The sequence below is a fragment of the Cannabis sativa genome, chromosome 6 (assembly GCF_029168945.1).
Source record: "Cannabis sativa cultivar Pink pepper isolate KNU-18-1 chromosome 6, ASM2916894v1, whole genome shotgun sequence".
Taxonomy (NCBI): Eukaryota; Viridiplantae; Streptophyta; class Magnoliopsida; order Rosales; family Cannabaceae; genus Cannabis; species Cannabis sativa.
Window position 1 is genome coordinate 71,989,309 of NC_083606.1, and position 21,200 is coordinate 72,010,508.

Consider the following 21,200-nt stretch of genomic DNA (forward strand, 5'->3'; position numbering starts at 1 on the left):
AAGAAGCAGCCAGAGTGACATGCCCTTGTATAAGAGTCATAATTTTGTGGGCAAAGGCCCAATAGAGGTTTGAAGCAGGGGCGTTGCATGTCAAATATGATTTGTAACAACTCTACTTTAAGCCTCCATTAGGTCCTTACACTCACTGAATGATGGCTCTTATACACGAGTACGTCACTTTAGTTGCTTCCTGGACTGGCGACTGACCCTACAAGCCAACACGAGTGTTTCCAGCATGATTTGTCCTCACTTGCATGCTTCCTAGAAAAACTTCCTAAGATGTCACCCATCCTGAAATTATCTCAGGTCAAGCACGCTTAACTTTAGAGTTCTTTCGTAATGGACTACTAGAAACAAGATGCACCTTGTTGATATAGGTAGTACCAATCAATCCATTTAAGCCCTCTTCAATTGTGTAGTCCCATACCTATACAGTTTCAGAATCATCACACTTGACCTTCCCCAGGCGATGTAAAATTGCACAGCTTACCTGGAATTTTCTCTTACAGATCACAAAACTACTAACTATTACACATAAGTACTAATATTTTGAACCTTATAAAAACTGGGGGCTTTAATAGAAATCTATGTTTATAAATAAATTTATTTCTAATTCTTTATTTTGATGTTCAAATGAATTGTTTATATTGATTCTTATTTAATGCTTTTCAAAAATTAATTAACTTTAAATTAAATTAGTAATTTAGGTGGAACTTGGAAAAAGAAAACCTAAATTAGATCTAATTAATATGACTTAAAATATAGGCAATGTGAATGAATTGATATATTTTGATACTTATGCGCCAATAGCACAAACAACTTCAATAAAGAATTTGTTCATTTTGCCTTTTATACATAACCTACATGTTGATCAAATGGACGTTAAAACAAAAGTTATAAATGGTGACTTAAATGATGATGTCTATATGGAACAACTTGAAGTGGTTGTCCTACAAAATAATGAGCATAATGTAAATATGTATTAGAACAAGATCAAAAGCAATGACGTGAAAAGTTTGATCATGTTTTTATTTTAAATGTCTTTAGACATAACAACAAAGAGAATTATTTGAGTTCAAAAATGTTATCTGCGTTTTTAAATATGTGACACGTGGATATTCAAATCAATCCATTTAGTTTAACGGGCTCATTCACTAGGCCCAAATGGATTGACCACCCCACTCATGAGTAGAGCTGGACAAAGTGTTTGAATCTGATAGTGGCTTCCTCGCGACTAAGTCGGACGGATGGTTTTGTAAGGATTTTGCACATTTAATCAACAAGAATTCAAATAGGCGAAGGTGAATACCCTCAGGGGTCATCCAGGAAAGGTAGTCGAAGAGGCGTATGGGAATGAATAAGTGTTCAAGAACCATCCTACATGGCACACTATAGCAAGAATCTTGATAAATCTAGCAGCTTGTCCCCTGTGTCAGACCTCGGAAAGACACACAACAAAAAGAAGATCACATTTTTAGGCCAACGCCCACTACTGTAACATTCTCTCAACAAACTGACGATTCATGCCCAACTGTCGCTATTAATAGTATGTTCGCATACAAACGACAATTGTCTCTACACCAGGCCTCACCAAATCGACCCAAAAGTCAATATTTACCCCACCAGTGGGCTTATTCAATATCACTAACCCTAATGGGTCCAGGTTATCCCATCCTATTAACCAAAAATGCCTATAAATAAGGTATTTTCCATGCATGTAAAGAGTTACGAATTTTTTGTTACAAATGTTGGTCAAAAAACCTGTATGATAAAAAGTATTAAATACTCAATGGATAAAAATCTTAATAATATTGGCTCATGGACTAAAATTCTTTAACATTCCAACCACGTAAAATATCTCATCTTGTACATTTATAATCTTATTTTCTTCAACTTAATCTTCTTTTAGTTTGGTTTTTAAAAAACTCAATAAATATCTTGGTTGTGATAGTCAGTAGTCTCGTGATCCGTAGAGAGAAAATACGGGTAAGCTATGCGATCCCACATCACTTGGGGGAGGTCAAGTGTGATGATTCTAAGATTGTGTATGTATGAGACTAAACAGTTGAAGAAGATTTAAATAGATTGGTTGGTACTACCTCTATCAACAAGGTGCATCTTGTTTTATGGTAACCCATCACTTAAGAACTCCAAAGTTAAGTGTGCTAGACTTAGAGTAATCTTAGGATGGGTGACCTCCTAGAAAGTCTTCCCATGAAGCGTACGAGTTAGGACAAAACACACTAGAAATACTTATGTTAGTTTGCAGGGCCAGTCGTCAATCCAGGAATCAACCAAGTGGTGTACCCGTGTATAAAAGTCATTAGTCTGTGAGGGGAAGCCCAATGGAGGCTTTAAGCAAATACCACGTAAGTCGTGCAATCTCACATCGCTTGGCAATTTTCTCTACGGGGCATTCTTTTCCGTGTCGGTGGCCTCGGTGGTATTTGGTACGATAGTGGAGTCAAATTCAAAGGTACAACAGCAGGGGCCTCTGTACCTTGGTCGTCTCTTACGCCATCATTGCCCTCAACATAACATTCAGGGTCTGGACCATCAAATAAATCACCAATGAAGGGCATTTGTGCTACAATATAAGCACTCGGCATCATAGTGTTTAATTCAGGTAATACATCTGCAACCAACACCTCTGGATGTGTTTCTGGAACAAAACTCCCAACCTCACTACGATTATCCTTAACAGAGCTGTTGGGTTTTGTGCCCTAAATAAAACTCATTTCAATATAATCAGATTTACTTATTAATAAAGATCAGAAATAACATTTTATGTTGCATGGTTCACATGATTTATTTCATGATTATATGTATATAATGTATGAATTCTTTTTTAAGTCCAAAACATATGAGTTTGTTAAAGATTATAGTGTTGTCAACACAGTGGAATATAATCTTAATTATATGTTCAAAAGTTTATTCCCTGATTTGTTAGAACACTGGATTTAGACTGACATGGTATAATCAGCGATAGGCATTCTTACACCTTGGAAAAGTGTTATGTCCTTTCCAGGACATTGGCAAAGTTTACCAGTATCGGATGTATGGAGTATACATCGGAAGGGACCGATATTGAACTTTGATTAGATATATTAAAACTTACCGTAATATCTATTCAATTCAATATCACCTGTTGATCCTAGATCAAATGACCTTAATCCTGATATGGGTAGGTTCGATCTCAAGAGTACTATACATGTTCTTTGATTTGTTAGTTAAGCCTACTTTTGGGTCAGGGTGATACGTACATTTTGGGAACATGATAGTATAATTGAGTGGGAGCGCTACCATAAATATGGAACCTATAACTTCTATAGGAACTTAGAAGTGAAACGATGATATCCTTCGAGCTTGGCTAAACAGAAATAAATCGTGGAGATCTCATTTCACTTTGCTGAAATATCATTTATACGGAGCTAAGTGTTTTAAGGATAAAATACATTGAAGGTGTAGCGGTAACAGTAGTGCCTTTTCAATGTAGATCATCTATTAGAGGGTCATTGATCACAATAGGGTTATAACAATGGATAACTAATGACGTGTCTATATCATGGAACATATAGAGCGTTCTATATGACTGAGAGTGCAATTCCAAGTTCTAAGTGTGGATTCAATGAGTAATTAATAAGTTAGGGAATTTACTTGGTAAATTCGGTTTGACTTATTGGAAGCTCGGTTATATAGACCCATGGTCCCCATACTAGTTGAGACCATACTGCTTGTAAGACTCAGTTAATTGATTTTAATTAATCAATTATAATTCTAAAGTTAGACTATGTCTACTTTATGAATTTTCACTAAGCAAGTGCGAAATTGTAAAGAAAAGAGATTCTAGGTTTATTTATTAATTAAGAGACTTTATATGTCTAAATTAATAAATATATTAAATGATAATATTATTTAATAATTATTTTTAAGTTATTAAAAAAATTAAAATTGGCATTTAAAAAGGTTAAATTGGAAAATTGGCATTTTTGAGAAAATGGGAATGGAAAATAACAAAATGGGAAAGTTGTAAAGTGAGGCCCAATTCCTTTTATATGGCCGGCCACATGCATGAGAAATACCATTTGTAGTTTCCATTATTTTAATGCCATACAATTCTAACCTAAACCTAGAGGGTATTCTATAAATAGAAAGTGTTGGCTTCAGGAAACAACAGACACAACTTTGAACATTGTTTCCTTCAGAAAAGGCCACATGCCACCTTCTCTCTCTTTTCTTCTCTCTGTATTTTCGAAATTCCTTGAGTGATGAGTAGTGCCCACACACATCAAGTGGTATCTCAATCATAGTATGTAAGACTATGGAAAATCTACATCAAAGAAGGAGAAAAGAAGATCCAGATTCAGATCTTGATTATGCTCTGCTACAAAAAGGAATCAAGGGCTAGAGATCTGAATGGAAGGAGTCATAATATTCCGCTGCACCCACTGTAAGGTTTTCTAAACTTTATATGTGTTTATTTTCATTGTTTTAGAATTCATATTAGGTTGTTAATCAAACATACTTGTTAGTAAATCTAGATCTTGGTAAAATAATTCCAACAAGAACTTGGTGTGCGACTAGGATCGACGCAAACATTCTTCTTTAACAAAGTCACAAACAAAGGAGTAAATTCATCTGGCTTCTTCGCAAGTGTAGATAAAAAGTACCTTGCACGCTTATCATTTCCAATAACTTCAGGGTGATACTCATAGCCTTTCCTGGACTTGTAATTTACTTCCAATTTCAAGTCATACTTCACTTTGTCAACATCCAGTTCCTCATAAAAAACATCAACCAAACCTGAGTAGCTTAGGTTCGGATCAATGTCAAATGTCAAATTTTTGCCCCGTTTATAAACCCAATCTCTACCATCAAGCTCCCAAACACCATTATACATAACATACGCATTAATAGTTGAACCTGTCACATACATTTAAAAAATACAGTTATAATTTACAACAAAAATCTTAATTAATAATTAATAATAAAACAATAATTATTAATTGATAATAAAATAATAATTAATAATTATTACTAAAACCATAAAAAATAAAACAATAATTAATAATTAATAATACAACAATTATTAATAAAAATAATAAAAAATAAAACTATAATTCATAATTCATAATAAAATAATAATTATTAATTATTTTATTAATAAAAAAATAAAAAATTAACAATTAATAAAACAATACTTCATAAATCAATAATAAATAAAATAATTCTTAAAACATTAACTAAAATAATAATTAATAATTAATAATTATTATAAAAAAATAATTAATAACACAAATATTAATAAATCAATACAAAATAAATTAATCATAAAATAATAATTAATAATTAATTACAAGAATAATTAATTAAAAAAAATAAAAAAAAGCTTCGGGTCCGATGGGTCCGATTGGTCCGATATGGTACCCATCGGACCCAAATGGAGGAGAATCGGACCCATGATTCAAAAAATTAAAAAAAAAAGCAGTGGGTCTGATGGGTCCGACCATTGGACCCATATGGAGGACTGTCAGACCCACGGTTCAAAAAATTAAAAATAAATAAAATTACACATCGGGTCCGATGGGGTTCGATTGGTCCGACCATCGGACCCCATCGGGTCTTCACCCCTGCCAACAAATTTTCCACTACATCGAGCCCCCATCGGGCCAGCATCGGACCCCATCGGATCCGACGAAAAAAATGTAAAAAACTAGAAAAAATCCAGTTTTCACAGGTAGCAAACATTTTAACAGAAAAAACAGCAAAATAACAGCAACAATCCACAGATCAAGCAACAAATACAACATTCTTAATTAAATATAACAACAAAAAATAAGATTTAAAAAAAATATATAGAATTACTTACCCATTGATGCCATGTGGGAGCTTGTAGTGTTCTAGCTTCTAATGTGGTGGCTTGTAGTGTGGAAGATTGTAGCTTGTAGTGTATAAATGAGTGAAGAGAAGAAATAAAAAATTTGGTGGTGGTGGAATGGTTCGGGTGTGAAGATGATGGGAAGAGAGGGCTGATGTAATTGGGGAAGGTATTATGGGGAAAACAATAAAAGTGTCATACATAATTAATTTTGTTAAGTATAAGTTTATGAGAACAATTTAAAGATAATGTAAGCATATTAATTCAAATTTCCCTTTAAAAGCTCAAATCTTTGCCTATCTGGTGTGAACTGGTTGGGGTTTCGGTGGACCAGTTAGGCCCAGATTTACGTGCATTGATTTTAGTATTTTATCGATATATAGGGTATTTCTACGCTATTTATTGATAAGGAAACTTCAAGTTTAGAGTTTAAGTCCTATAATGGATTAAGATGAGTTGTTTACTAGTTTACTATTGTTGTGACATAAGGGGCTCAGATCATTGAGTGTTCTCCATTCAAGTTGATTGGCACGCTTGAATTTGGACTTGCGATAAGAAAAGTACAATTGTACCACATAGCATGTCAATATATGATTTGGTTATTACTATCTATAAGAAAAAGTTATTAAAGGTTATCTCATTAGGCAACAATATAAGAAATAGTTATTACTCTAATCTAAAGATATTGTTAGGTTTCTTATTTATCGCTTGTCTCATTAGGCAACTATAGTGAAATTGAGTTACCTCATTAGGCAACGATATAAAAGTTTTCTCATTAGGCAACGGTGAGTGATTGTTACTCTATTAGGTATTAGTTTGTCTTTTAGACAAATATTTGTTATTATTGATTGTTTATGCTGGATAACGTGATTTCTTGCTTGTGAATTAAGTATATGAGAATCGGGTTATGATTTAATGAGTATGTCTATTTATATTTGTGTAAGGATGTAAGTTGTTTATGTTTTTACTTTTCTTACCGAGTCTTTGTGACTCACGAGTGCTTCGTGGTGTAGGTAAGAGATTGAACAAGCTACAAAAGCCATGAGTTAGAGGTCTTCCTCAGCATATCAGTGTTCCAGGAGGGATGCACATGGTTTTTAGCAGTGGTGTTAGATACCACTTGGCCTGAGTCAATTCTACCTGAAGATATAAAAGTAGTACAAGAGTTTTTAGATGTATTCCTAGAAGAACATGCAGAGTTATCATCACAACGAGAAATATATTTTGTAATTGATTTAACACTTGGATTGGAGCCAGTTTCTAAGGAACTTTGTATAATGGCTCTCGTAGAACTCAAGGAATTGAAGTTACAACTTCATGGAGAGTTGATGGGACTTTTGCTGTTATTGTAAGTTTAATGGTTGCGTTGGACTAACCTCTTACTCTTGGGTTACCTTTTAGTTCGCTCGAATTTAAATGCTTAGTATTGATTTTAGCTTTTTCGAGAAATTTTACTTTTTGTAATGAGCTGGGTTATTGTTAGTTTACTGTCTAATTTTTTTAAGATATCTTTGATTCATGTTTGTCGCTCGACCATTTAAGGTGTACATAAATTAACACTTAGTGCACTTAGAATAGATGACAAATTGTTAAAAATATAATTTACAAATTGTTTCTTCCAACCCCAAAAGGGAATTCAGATCACACATCTAACCAATCAAATATCATATATTTTATTTAATAATATATATTTTTTTATTTTTTATGTTTTGTTGTCCAAATGCAAAATTTCTAAAAAGAGAAAAAAAATGAAAAAGGCTATTTTTCCTCAAAATAATTTTGGAGAATAATAAAAATAAAAATATAAAAACATCGGGTTCTTCACCACCGCTCTTTCTCTCTCTTCTTCTTCTCTCTCTTTCTCTTTCTCTCTCTTTCTACCAGAGAGGTTTTCGAAGAAGACGAATTCTAGGGTTTGTGGAGTTAGCTCTAGGTTTCTGAGGAGAGGAATACGTAGAAGGATCTTCACTCTTTGATCTGTAATTGGAGCGATTTTGACGACGAAGGAGAACCACTTGTTATGGATTCGGTCCCTTCGAACTCCCATGGTAACCTCGATGAGCAGATTGCTCAGTTGATGCAGTGCAAGCCTTTGTCCGAACAAGAGGTACTTTGGATTTTTTATTTTTTTTTTAGAAATGTTGCGTTTTTTTTTGTTTTTTTTTTGGTTAATTTTGCGATTGGATTAGGTTTTTGTTTTTGTTTTGGGGTTAATGTTATTCAGATCGAGAAATTTCGTGGCTTGTATTCGTTTTTGATCTGTTGTTTTGAGCTGAATTTGAGTCTTTCGGAGGCTGTCTGATCTAGTTGTGCGAATTTACATTTTTGAGATTCTTGTTGTTGTCTTTGGTGATTATTTATCAGATCCGTTGAAGCTTTGTTTCTCTTTCTCTCTTTCTTTGTATTAGGCAGCCGTGCATTATAAAAGTTTGTATCTTGATATGAAAAATATTACGAAATGTGAGTTATAGTTTCTTTTGTTGTTGGATTTGGGTTTGCGATGGGAGCATTATAGACTTTTTTAGTTTAGTTGACGGGCTGTTCAGATTTCAGCATACGAGCCATTGAAACTGAAAACTCATCTGTTGTTTTGACTAACAGAGGCTTGGATTTCAAATGTTTGGGATATTGGATTTCTAAGCCTGTTTGTTAATTCTAGTTGGCAGCTAGTTGAGCTGGATTACTTATAGTATCATATGAAATCCAGTAGGAGAGTTCTTTCCCTCTTGGATCAGTGTATCGCCTTAAGGCAAATCAGGCAAATCAAGCAAATTCAATCACACCTCACTATTTCAGGCACCCTTTTTGATTCTTATTCTGCTGCCAAGATTATATCCTTTTGTGCAACATCTGATGCTGGTGATGTTTGTCATGCGTATCGGCTTTTCTGTTGTCTACCTTACCGTACTACCCACATCTGGAACACAATGATTAGAGCCTTTGCCGAGAGAAATGAGGCCTTAAAAACCATGTCTCTTTACAAGAGTATGCGAGAGAATGGTCTTTTACCAAACAACTATACCTTCTCTTTTCTTCTTAGATCTTGTACTGAGCTTTCTGACCTATCTCTCGGTTTAGTGATCCACGGACAAACCATTGTTTTGGGTTGGGAGTCATATGACTTTGTGCAGAATGGGTTAATACATTTTTTTGCTAGTTGTTTTTGTATGGATCCAGCTCGTAAGCTGTTTGATATGAGTGGGAATCGGGATGTTATTACATGGACATCCTTAATTAATGGATATGCCAAGTCCGGTCAAGTTCTGATTGCACGAGACTTGTTTGACCAAATGCCTGAAAAGAACACTGTGTCTTGGAGCGCGATGATTAATGGTTATTGCCAAGTTGGCTTTTTCAAAGAGGCTTTAGAGGTTTTCAGTGACATGCAGGCTTCCGGTTTTGCTCCTAATCATAATAGTATAGTGGGTGCTCTAACTGCCTGTGCTTTTCTTGGTGCATTAGACCAGGGAAAGTGGATACATACATATTTGGACAAAAACAAAATAAAACTAGACAGAATGATGGGGACTGCTCTTATTGACATGTATTCTAAGTGTGGTTGTATTGAAACTGCTTGTGTTGTATTTGATGAGATGCTAGAGAGGGATGTTTATGCCTTTACTTCTTTGATTTCGGGCCTGGCTAATCATGGTCTGAGCACACTTGCTATTGATTTGTTTACGAGGATGCACGATGAAGGAGTCCTACCAAATGAAGTTACATTTATAGGTGTTTTGAGTGCTTGCAGTAGAATGGGGTTGGTAGATGAAGGGTTGAAAATATTTGAGAGCATGCGTACTGTTTATAGAGTTGAGCCTAGGGTTCAACACTATGGTTGTTTGGTGGATCTCCTTGGGAGAGTTGGAATGATAGATGAGGCAAAGAAGGTTGTAAGAACGATGCCTATGGAGCCAGACTCTTATGTGTTGGGTGCACTGCTCAATGCATGCAGAGTTCATGGTAATGTTGAGTTGGGTCAAGAAATGGTTGGGCACTTGGCCAAACAAGGACTGGACCATAGTGGGGTTCATGTTCTTCTTTCAAATATGTATGCCTCTGCTGACCAGTGGGATTGTGTGAAAACAGTAAGAGAGACAATGGAAAGGAAGAGGGTAACAAAAGTGCCAGGTTGTAGTCTAATTGAAGTTGATGGTTCAGTTAATGAATTTGTTGCTGGAGACAGGTCCCATGTGCTCATGCAGGAGATAATATCGTTGTTGCTTGCCATGGACAAACATCTGAAATCTATTTGTTTTGGTGATAGTGGTGATGACAAGATTATTTATGGAGCTGTTGTTTCCTTAGCGGACATTAATTAAATTTTGATCTTTTGTATCAATTGTTAGAGTTTCTCTTTTAATTTAATGCATTCATAAACGCATTGTTCATTTTGTTTAAGTTAAGACATTTTTAATACAGTGACGTTTATTTTTATTAAGATTAGCTTATTTTAATCAATCTGGGTTTCTTCCGTTGACTCCTAACAAAAATAAAAAGAAAGAACAATTTATGTATAATTAATTTCCCTTTCTGAAAACTTTAGAAGTTTCAAATAAACAAGTGTCTGTTCTTTTTCTATTGGAGTGACAATCTTTACTAATGAACACCAGTTCCAGTTTGTGGGAATGCTCCAGCTTATCCCAGATGGTTCTTTTTTTTTTTTTTTTTTCTTTTTTTAATTTGTGGATGCAATATGGTGGGAACAAATTTGATGAAACTGTTGCTTTATTTTTTTAGATAATCCTTTGTCATCCTGGCCTTGGAGTTTCCTTGTTTAAGCTTTCTGTCTTCATTGTTTGACATTACTGTTAATTTCTCTCTATTTTTCATTATAGGTAAGGGTGCTGTGCGAGAAGGCCAAGGAGATATTAATGGATGAAAGCAATGTTCAGGTGCTCATCTTACCATATTTTATGATCATCATTTATAAGAAATAACTTGATTAATCAATTTTTTTTAATATAATTATTAATTTACTTATTCGAACTCTAGCTTGCTTAATGTTTTTCACATACCTCAAGAACAATTATTTTTTAAGTTTGAGGTATCCAATGGTGAACGGCTTGCTATAGACATCTGTGCTTGTTAGTAAGGACAATTCGAGACCATTTGGGAGGTGCCTCTACGTATTTATCCTTGTCTAAACTTCTACTTAATTCATTGTAATATACTGTTATATCTTCTATTGCTTATCTGTTGCTTTGCTTGAGAATATGTATATTCTGTAGGGGATTATTATCTATTGTTGGTTGCATGATCTTGGTACTCAATTACTGGTGGATCTGAAATTAGTTTGCATTGTTTTTTTCCCCTCTGTACTGCATATCTGGTTTTTGTTTGTAACGATTTTGATGTGTCAGTATTGACGTTTTTGGTTTCATGCAGCCTGTGAAGAGCCCTGTTACTATTTGTGGTGATATTCATGGACAATTCCATGATCTGGCAGAGCTTTTCCGAATTGGAGGAAAGGTATTTATTATGTTTGGAGGCCCTTGGCTACATTTGTTTTTGCCATTGAAATACTCGTCTAGGAAAGCTGTATATTTTTTTATTGAGGTAGTATCATTATATTTAGAGGCATATCTTGTTTAATATCTCAATGCTGTTTTATCAATGATGTATTTCACAATTAGTACATCTCTTGAATATAGAAACAAGAATTGTCCATTAATTTCCTTTGCCTTCTCACACAGCTCCTTCTAATTTTTGTTTCTATATTGATGTGTTGGTAATTTGATCGCGCTAAGTATTATACTAATCTTCAATTTTAAATTTTTTTGTAGTGTCCAGATACAAATTATTTGTTTATGGGAGATTATGTTGATCGTGGCTACTATTCAGTCGAGACTGTAACAGTAAGTATGCTTGCTCTTTTTAACTAACGAGTTTTCTATATAGAATCTGTTACCATTTTTAGCATATGTTGATTGTGCATGTGTTATAATTTCTACTTCTAGAACTGGAAGTAGTAGGTTAGGAAGGTCAAAAGGCTCCTTGAATTCATTGTGTTTGTCTCTGCATGCAATTCAGGATTTTTGTACAGGTCATGCAAGTTTCCTTTGATTGCAATGTCCCTTTTAATACTTAATGTAGTTACAACAATAAGGTAGCTGAATGGTAAACTTGTTATAGTGTGATTCAAAATGATGCTTTGAGAAGGTTGGGGGAGGGAGTGCCTATGAGAAACTGATGTTTCCGTAATCAACTGCATTACAATGACTTTTTACTTGACATGATACTTTTTGTAGTAAATTATAATACAATTATTCAATTTTTATTTTTGCAGCTCCTAGTGGCCTTGAAAGTGCGGTATTCTCAACGAATTACTATTTTAAGAGGAAATCATGAAAGTCGTCAGGTATAACAATAATTTAAGTATTATGGTTCTGCTTAATTCTATTTGAAATTGTGGGTTCTTTTTATTTTATTTATACAAAAGTGGTTTGATCATAATTATTTCCGCTAGGAATGAGTATTTGAGACAACGTTTTGCGATATTATTGTCCTTTACCTGATGTTTTATCTTCCTAGGGGTTTTCAAGGTTTTGAAATTCAAGGGCCATTACTTCATTACTGTTATAAATATAAATTTGCACTGATTTTATTATTATAATTGGGATTTGAATGACTCTTGTATTTGTTTTCTTTCTCATTGCAGATTACTCAAGTTTATGGATTTTATGACGAATGCCTGCGGAAGTGAGTTTCTCACTACCTTTTTAAAAGTCTGTTTAGCATAATGAGATACTAAAGTAACTTGTTACTTTTGTCTTAGAACATAGCTTCATGCTGCTGTTGTAGCACCCCAATAGAAAATGTCATTTTCTTGTTTTTGTATGCACAATTTTATCAGTTGTTTTGGCAAACAAATTCTGATAAGTTTATTTGATTATTTTCATAGTGCTTTGATGACATTATGGGGTTCTGTTGTTTCACTTGAATCATCCATTTCTCATTTGCACTCTATATTCAGTATATATGATATGATGTTATGTGTTTGGTTTGAAAATCATATTGTGTTTCTATGTGTAGGTATGGCAATGCCAATGTTTGGAAGATCTTTACAGATTTATTTGACTATTTTCCACTTACAGCTTTGGTGAGTTTAATCAGATATTATCATTGTTTTCTTGAAAATTTTGTCAATATCAAAGCAATTGGTCCATTCCTGTTAGTTAGAAGTAAAAGAAAATGTTCAATTACTTGTTCTTCGGCTATCTTATCTATCTTAAGTTTGGAGTTCTGCAAAAAGTAGTTAATTTTGTCAATTATATAAAGGCTCGTTTTTAAACTTTTCATTCATTTGCAGGTTGAATCCGAAATATTCTGCTTGCATGGTGGACTGTCACCATCCATTGAAACGCTTGATAACATTCGCAATTTTGACCGTGTTCAAGAGGTTCCCCATGAGGGTCCTATGTGTGATCTTCTATGGTCTGACCCAGATGATCGATGTGGATGGGGTATCTCTCCAAGAGGGGCTGGATACACATTTGGACAGGTATTTTACACTATGTTTTGCTTTTGCCATTTCGTCAGGGCTGGGAGTTTCCAAGTTTGATTCTGTAAGGATGAAGCAACATCCAAACTAATCCCTTGATAAAATTTGGTTTGGCAGGACATATCTGAACAGTTCAACCACACCAATAACTTGAAGCTCATTGCTAGAGCTCATCAGCTGGTTATGGAAGGGTATAACTGGGGTCATGTATGTATCTATCCCCTATATTTTCATTTTGAGGTTTCAACTTAATCGTTCTTTGCAACCATGTCTGATTTCATAATCTCTGTCGCAGGAACAAAAAGTGGTCACTATATTCAGTGCACCTAATTATTGCTATCGTTGTGGAAACATGGCATCCATTCTGGAAGTTGATGACTGCAAAAACCACACATTCATTCAGGTTCCACCAATTCCACCAACTAAGCTTCATGGGGGCATTTACACACACACACACATGCCATATGCACTTGTTTAGATTCAATATTTTGAATGTCTGTCTGTTCCTTGTTTCACAGTTTGAGCCGGCTCCAAGGAGAGGAGAGCCTGACGTAACGAGGAGAACACCCGATTATTTCCTATGATGAAACAGTAAATTAGTTGCTGAATTTCCAGTGGCTAGTGCCTGCTCGCAATTTTACATTGTTTTAAAAGCTGCTTTCTTTAATAGTAAGTTTATCATTAAGCTGTGGGGTGGTAGTAGTGGTGGTGGCAGTGGTAGCAGTTATGGTCGGGGCAGCGAACAAGCATATGTGATGAAAGCGAGCAGAGGGTGAAGCTTACTACGATTCGTTCTCTTGATTTTAGTGTCTCTGCAAGAAAAAGGCACAGCATATGGTTTTAGGGGGGGAAGACACTTTTGCAGCAAACATGGAATATTCTCTTCTTCACTTGATTTTCCATTGATCCATTCTCATCTCATTAACCCCTCATATTTATTTCTTCTGTATTAGGATGATCATTTTTTTTCTTTCTTTTTTAATTGGTTGGTTGGGGTTTTGTAGAGGGATGATGATGCTTTTATTTTATTTTTTTTCTTTCTTAATTATAATGGGTGCTTTTATATAATATTTTTTTCAAATGTTTGTTCTCAAATAGGTTGGACTAAATTTTACCAGTTCTTATGAATGTAGCATGAGTTTCACTAGTGTTGGTTGTTTTCTTCTATTATATAAATGCTTGAAGTCTAAAGCCAATTTATGGAATTAGTTCTTAAAAATGCTTTAATTAATTCTAAATTTTAATATAGTATCAGAATTGCTTGTGATTAGCTTACAAAGTGTTGTCGGTCTAAAAAGATAAGTTAAACTAAAAAAAAAAAAGCTTTTGTTGTTTCTCTTTTAATGTCTATTTGAGATATTTCGGTCAATGTGTGTTGTCGGTTTAAAATGATAATTTTGTATGTTTTAATTATGTTGCAATCACGACAAGTTTAATTAAATTAATATTCACTTCATTATTTTTCCCTTAGCTTTAGAAACTTAATATAGAACTGGTCACAGTGGTCACTGTCTTGGGCAAAATGTAAAAGAATATATTACTTATTATTTTTTGATTGAAAGGAAGAACTCTTTCATTATTAAATAAGCATTTCTCATTCCAAGTAAAAATCCCATTATTCTAAAAAATAGAGTAAAATTAATAGTCCTAATGGAAAAAAAGCAAAAAGCATAACCTACCCAATTTTGTAAATAAATTGGGATCTTGTCACTCAAATACATCAAAATTAATAGAAAAAAGAAACTTCTAAGACCCAAGTATGGGAAGTGGGGTTGGAAATAAAGGATGCGAAAGGGTGTGCACTTGAAATTTCCTAGTGATTAGGTTGCTTAAAACCCAATGTATAAATGGAAATTGACCAACTTTTGAGAACTTATTTCCCACTATATCATATTGGTAAATAATATAAGAATCTTGCAGTAAAAATATCAAATTACTATCGTCTGGATGGAAAGAAACCACTCTCAAATTTCGTGTTTTAAAACACTCCACATTAACTTCATGCACCAAACTCCATTTGGAAGACAAGTAATCTACATCACATTCCTCATCTTCATCAAAATTGAATTCCCAAATTTTCAAAAGAAACACATTGTTTTCCTTGTAGAGTTGTGAAAGCCTTAACTGTTCACGAACCACTCCAATGCGAACCCTTATGGCATCACACTTGCCTCGCTCTCTCTTTAGGTCTCGAGGCAAGCCATTTTGTTCAATATGTCCACGATAGGAATCAATTGTAATAATCTTCCGAGCATTTCCAAATAAAGTACTTGTCACTAGACAATGTTGTATTCCATTACATGTAACATTATTTTCAGTCAACACTGCAAAAGTGAGAGGAAAGAACAAACTACTCCATTCTCTAGTCTCAAAATCAAAAGTCATAACATAATAAATATAATGAAATATGTCAGGGCTGTTATCATAATATACTAACACCACTTTATATTTGTTAGTATTTGTGTCACAAACCAATCCACCAATTCCTTTAAATGGTAAAAAATCTCTTTTTATTGAAAATAGAGGAATCTTCGGAAGTTCGAGCCATTGTTTTGTTAGCGGATTGCAAATAATGAATCTCTCTTTATCGCATAAGAGTAACAACAAATCATTCAAAGATGCATATAACTTCACTTCATTCCATGGCAAGAAGTTGAAATAATTGAAGTTGGAAAAAGTATTACCATAAAAATTTCGAGATTCATCTGTTAAGAAAGTGTAGAATAATTTATCACTGTTCAATCTGAGTCTATAGTTGTTCCAGAATAGTAAAGTTGTTGGCAATAATGATTGAGATTGAAGATGATGAACTTGTTTGGCATAGCTATACTCCTTCGAGTTAATGAGAGAAAACCAATGTTTGGATACTAAACGACATCGTATTAGGGATGAAATATCTTTGAGTCTAACAAATATTTCAATAAGTATGTCGTTGCCAATATTGATGTCGTTTATCATGTTGTGAAGTTTGTGATGATGAGTTTGTTTATAACATGGTAATCTCTTCATAATGTTTGGATACGAATTGTGTTATATATAATTTTTCTTTTCCTAAGATATATATTATTTTAAAACAATTGTATAATTGATCAGTGCTAATATAATATATTAAATTTTGAATATGAATTAATCAAATATCTAAACGTCTTTATAAATAAATTACCTTAAAATTCGGATAATGACCTTAATTTTGAATATGAATTAATCAAATATCTAAACTTTCACAATTTAGATTTTATTAAATAAAAAATATTTTAAAAATAATTATATAGTTTTATTTTCTTAAACTAATTATTTTAAAAAATAAAAAATAAAATTGAAATATTGTTTGAATAACAATGTCCTCTTCAATCGTCTTGCATGTCTCCATAATTTACCTATCTTCATAAAAATTATAATAAGCTTATCAATTAATCTCTTTCAAAAATATTATAAATTAACTCAAATTTAAAGAAAAAAAAGAATAACCTTGAAATTCGGATAAAGAAAAACTAATAGGTTTGTCAAAGGAAATAACAAAAAATAAATGAATAAATAAAATTATTGTAACAAATTTTGAAAAAAAAATCAAAATTGAGATATTATTCGAATTAATGAAAATTAAATCATGAATTTATTAAAAAAGAAACTATATTATGTAGGGTGATTAGTGGCTAAAAATATATTTTTTTTAATGTCAGTAAAATTTCAAAATCAGTAAAAATAAAAATAATAATACAATCAAGTTAATATTTAATAGTAAGATTTAATGTTTCAAATTTTAAAAAATAAATTAAATTTAAGCATATAAAATTAAAACACAACTGAGTTTCAATGGCAATTAATATTAATATTAATTTAGTATCTTATAAGTTGTAATCAATACATACATTAATTCGATTGTATGGAAAAAACTTTTGTTATGTTTTTTACAATAAAAGAAAAAGAAATTAATTGTATTGCAAAAAAACAACTTTTGCAAACACAAATTTTTCCCCAAACAAGAAAAATGGAACATAATATTAATATTCTGAGAGATTACGACATAGAAAATTAAATATATAAAGAGAGAAGAAAACAACAAGAAAATCAAATAAAAAAACAATAATATCAAAATAATATATAAATAACAAAAAATAATAACATAATTAAAAAAAAGAGTACAACACGAAAATACATTAAAAAATTACAATTCATATAAATGAAATTATAAAAACCGTAAAAATATGTGAAATTACTTGTAATAATTTTTGATATATATATTTTGAAATAATCTTTTATTAAAAAGAGATTTTTACAAAAATATTAGATTTTGGACAAAAATTTATAATTTTACTATCACAGATCTTTTTAACAACAATACTGTCTTTTTATAAAATAACTGTAAAATAATAAAACAGAACAATTAAAATAATAGTGGAACAACTAAAAAATAACTGTGAAATAATATTGAAAACTTTACATAGTACACAATATAAAATTTATATAGTATTTATTGAAAAAAATTGCAATCTTATAAATTTCAGCATGAGGAGGGGGTAAGTTGAAAAATGTATTGTACCTAAAATACTCTAACATAAGAGAGTCACATGGAAAGTATCTTGAAGTAATATGGGCAAAATTGGTACAATATTTAAAAAAAAATTAAAAAAATAAAAATGATACTTTAAAAAAGAAGGTAAAAATAAAAGAGGAGAATATAAAAATGGTATAGAGTATAATTTTCTCTTTACAAAAATCAGACCAAGACGAATGGGCCCGATCAATAAAGTCCACACACGATATGAGAAGTGACACATAAAGCAAGCCCAACTAGAAAGCCCATGGAAGGTAGAGAGGGTAGAGTGGTAATTTAACATACATGTAACTCTCTCTCTCTCATCTCAAATCTCAAATATATATGCGGAACTAGGGTTTACACTCATCTTCTCCAAGAACCCTACTTTCTTACAGTCAGCGGCGCCAAGAGGAACAAACTGTTTTAGGTACAATTCTACTCTTGTTTTCATCAATCCAATTCAATTCAATGGTATTCTTCCAAAGATGTATACTTTATTGTTTGTTTACTTGGTTTCTGAGAAAATCTATGTGACCTAATTAATCTGCATCTAATTTCTTTCTTGTCTGGATCTGGTTGAGTCCCATTTACATATTTTAAACAAGTACAAGATTTCGTTGATGAAATTCCAAATGTAGAAATGGTGATTATAATTTCCCCATTTCCTGTTTTTTTTTTTGCTGGTTTGGATCGCAGAGTTCGTTCCCAAGCAATCAAAAATGGTGCAGCGTCTCACTTATCGTTCTCGACACAGCTACGCCACCAAATCGAACCAGCACCGAATCGTCAAAACCCCAGGTTTTTATTTTTTCGTAGACAAGCCCATTTCTTTGTCGAAATGTTTCATGAATTTCTGGGTGTTTTTGGGTTTTGCTTACTCTGTACTTTTCCGATAATTTAGGAGGGAAGTTGGTTTACCAGACCACCAAGAAGAGAGCTAGCGGCCCAAAATGCCCTATTACTGGCAAGAGAATTCAGGGGGTATGATGTTTTTTTTTGTTTTTCATATGAATTGCTTTATAATATAATCATACCTTTTTGATTGAGCTTTAATATGGATTCGGTTTTTAGGTCATGCATGATAATGCTAATGTAGTTATTTAGTATCAATTTGCTATAGTAGGTTTCATAGCTATATATATACGATTACAACCACTATATTGTAAGTTTTGCTTAACGAACACATAGGGTATATTTATGTTCTAGGAACCGAAATGAAGAATTTGGAATTTGGGTTTAGATTCACATGTGCCATTGCTCGCATTTGAATTCTGTCCTAGGAACTGGAGTGAAGAATTTAGAATTTGGGTCTTAGACTTGTGTGTGTGCCATGCCATTGCTTGCATTTGATTTCTGTTCTAGGAAGTGAAATGAATTTGGAATTTGGAATTTGGACTCGTGCCATTTCTTGCATTTGACTTCTGCTGTTTTAGCTTTTTGGTGTTTAGTTTCTGTTTTATTATCATCTTATTGGATTGCGACTTTTCCTTTACATCCACAACTTGTTAAAGTCTAATTTATGGTTTGTTGCAGATTCCTCACTTGAGACCCACTGAATACAAGCGCTCTAGATTGTCAAGGAACCGTAGGACTGTGAACCGTGCCTATGGTGGTGTTCTTTCTGGAAGTGCTGTTAGGGAGAGGTATGTAACTGTTAATTAATGACACTCATTTTCCTCCCAATTGTTATTATGTTCAAGTGTCTCTTAACAAATCCATTTTATTGTGCAGGATCATTCGTGCTTTCTTGGTGGAAGAACAAAAGATTGTGAAGAAGGTTTTGAAGATTCAAAAGGCTAAGGAAAAGTTGGCAGCTAAATAAGTGACATTATGTTGCTAAGAGTGAAATTTTGACTTCCTTTTAAGTCGACTATTCAATATTGGAACAAAATGTTTAAATGGTTTTACTACTGTATTCTGTTTGCTACTTAAGTTAGTGCAAAATTTGCAGACAATCAATCTTTTGAAACATGGTATTTGTAGTAGTTTGATTTGATTTCCAAGTTATAGTTTGTTAAATTCTTACTGATTTGGTTTTGCTTCGGTTTTCGGTTCTACGTCTTTGTTGCTATGTTTTTGTTTGATATTTCATCAAGCTTAATGTTTTTAAATCTGCCTACTCAAACCTTACATCCCAAAAGTTTGGAAAATACCAATGAGTAGACCTTTCAAAATAAGCAAATTTGTGTTCATCACATATAATATAATAGAGAATCAATAAGATAAGTATGCTTACATTAATTTTTGTTTTGAGTTTGAAATAGTGAAGATTTCATTATCTGCCATGAACAAACCTTCCTTCCCTGTTCTTTCTTTGGTTTTTATGGTGGTAGAAACCTCGAGTCTGCAACAAGCTTTCTCTGGTTCCGTAGAGATGATTAGGCCAAGAAGACCAAGAGAACCCTTTCGATAGGAGTTGCTGTAATGGAAGAACATTTTGACCATCATTGTTCTCATTGCTATTCCAGAACCGTACTAGATTTTCATCTCATTTCATGTGGTTCCTTGGATCATAAATAAATCTAAAGTATTAATAGACATTAAAGTGGTTAGAACTAAAAACATGAACAACATGATAAGGCAAATGGTTAATTGCAACTTAATTACTCTTCAACATCATTACACATAGTTGTAGAAATCTTAAATAGAGAAGCTCCATAGAAGAGAAATGGTTAATTACAACTTAGTTACTCTTTAACATAAAGCAAAAATTTACATTTTTTTTTTTAAAAAAATACTATCTTTTCATAAAACAACCAAATAAAACTTATACAATATTTTTAAAAAATGTGAGCATGTGATGTAAAAACCACTAAAATATTACTGGGTCAAATTTATATGGAATCTCAATAATAGGGGGATTCGAGTAGAAGAAGTCTTTCTGTATGCTTTGATTGTTGTTGAAACTATCTAGAGGATGCGAAACGATTTTATACATAATAACTCTCATCCGGATGTTTTGAAATGTATTGACCAGATTTGTACTTCTTATGCAGAGCTTCATGATGTTTCCTTGCCTTGCCTTACACCAACTTTGAGGGGGACCTGGAGGCCACCACCTCAGGATTGGATAAAAATGAATTGTGATGTCAGGGTGGGCTTAGAAAGCATATGCATAGCGGTGGTAGCAAGGAACCATCTGGGTAGAGTGGTTCGGATTCATACGGCTCGGTTGGACTTCTCGGATGTGTTATGTGGAGAAGTAGCGACCTGTTGTTTAGCCGTTTCATTGACTCAAGAGATAGGTTATAAGTATGTTTTGGTGGAGAGTGACTCGAGAATAG

General features: G+C 33.0%; 2 protein-coding genes across 3 annotated transcripts; both read left to right on the top strand.

The window, feature by feature from the left end:
- The first annotated feature begins 7,619 nt into the window (after window positions 1-7,619).
- On the top strand, window positions 7,620-14,526 carry LOC115695881 (serine/threonine-protein phosphatase PP2A-3 catalytic subunit). 2 transcript variants are annotated; one of them, XM_030622975.2, is made up of 11 exons: window positions 7,643-7,985; window positions 10,714-10,770; window positions 11,264-11,347; window positions 11,662-11,733; window positions 12,165-12,236; window positions 12,537-12,577; window positions 12,911-12,977; window positions 13,188-13,379; window positions 13,497-13,586; window positions 13,675-13,782; window positions 13,898-14,526. In XM_030622975.2, exons 1-11 carry the CDS (start codon window positions 7,899-7,901, stop codon window positions 13,961-13,963), a joined length of 936 nt encoding a protein of 311 aa, XP_030478835.1. In that variant the 5' UTR covers window positions 7,643-7,898; the 3' UTR covers window positions 13,964-14,526. The 2 variants fall into 2 exon arrangements, with proteins under 2 accessions (XP_060973576.1, XP_030478835.1); XM_061117593.1 differs by lacking the exons at window positions 10,714-10,770; window positions 11,264-11,347; window positions 11,662-11,733; ... (5 more) ...; window positions 13,675-13,782; window positions 13,898-14,526 and adding an exon at window positions 8,480-10,713 and having other exon boundaries at window positions 7,620-7,985.
- A 3,660-nt stretch (window positions 14,527-18,186) lies between these two features.
- Window positions 18,187-19,941, top strand: LOC115695906 (large ribosomal subunit protein eL34). The gene is made up of 5 exons (XM_030623005.2): window positions 18,187-18,343; window positions 18,613-18,714; window positions 18,818-18,897; window positions 19,450-19,559; window positions 19,648-19,941. The coding sequence occupies exons 2-5, from the start codon at window positions 18,636-18,638 to the stop codon at window positions 19,736-19,738; spliced, it is 360 nt and encodes a 119-aa protein (XP_030478865.1). The 5' UTR covers window positions 18,187-18,343; window positions 18,613-18,635; the 3' UTR covers window positions 19,739-19,941.
- The last annotated feature ends 1,259 nt before the right edge of the window (window positions 19,942-21,200 follow it).

Excerpts from the sequence above, each read along its gene's own strand:
- LOC115695881 (XM_061117593.1), top strand. The coding sequence starts at position 8,575 with ATGAAATCCAGTAGGAGAGTTCTTTCCCTCTTGGATCAGTGTATCGCC.
- LOC115695906 (XM_030623005.2), top strand. The coding sequence starts at position 18,636 with ATGGTGCAGCGTCTCACTTATCGTTCTCGACACAGCTACGCCACCAAA. Across the intron at positions 18,898-19,449 it reads CTGGCAAGAGAATTCAGGGG|ATTCCTCACTTGAGACCCAC; the intron begins GTATGATGTTTT and ends GGTTTGTTGCAG. Across the intron at positions 19,560-19,647 it reads GGAAGTGCTGTTAGGGAGAG|GATCATTCGTGCTTTCTTGG; the intron begins GTATGTAACTGT and ends TTTATTGTGCAG.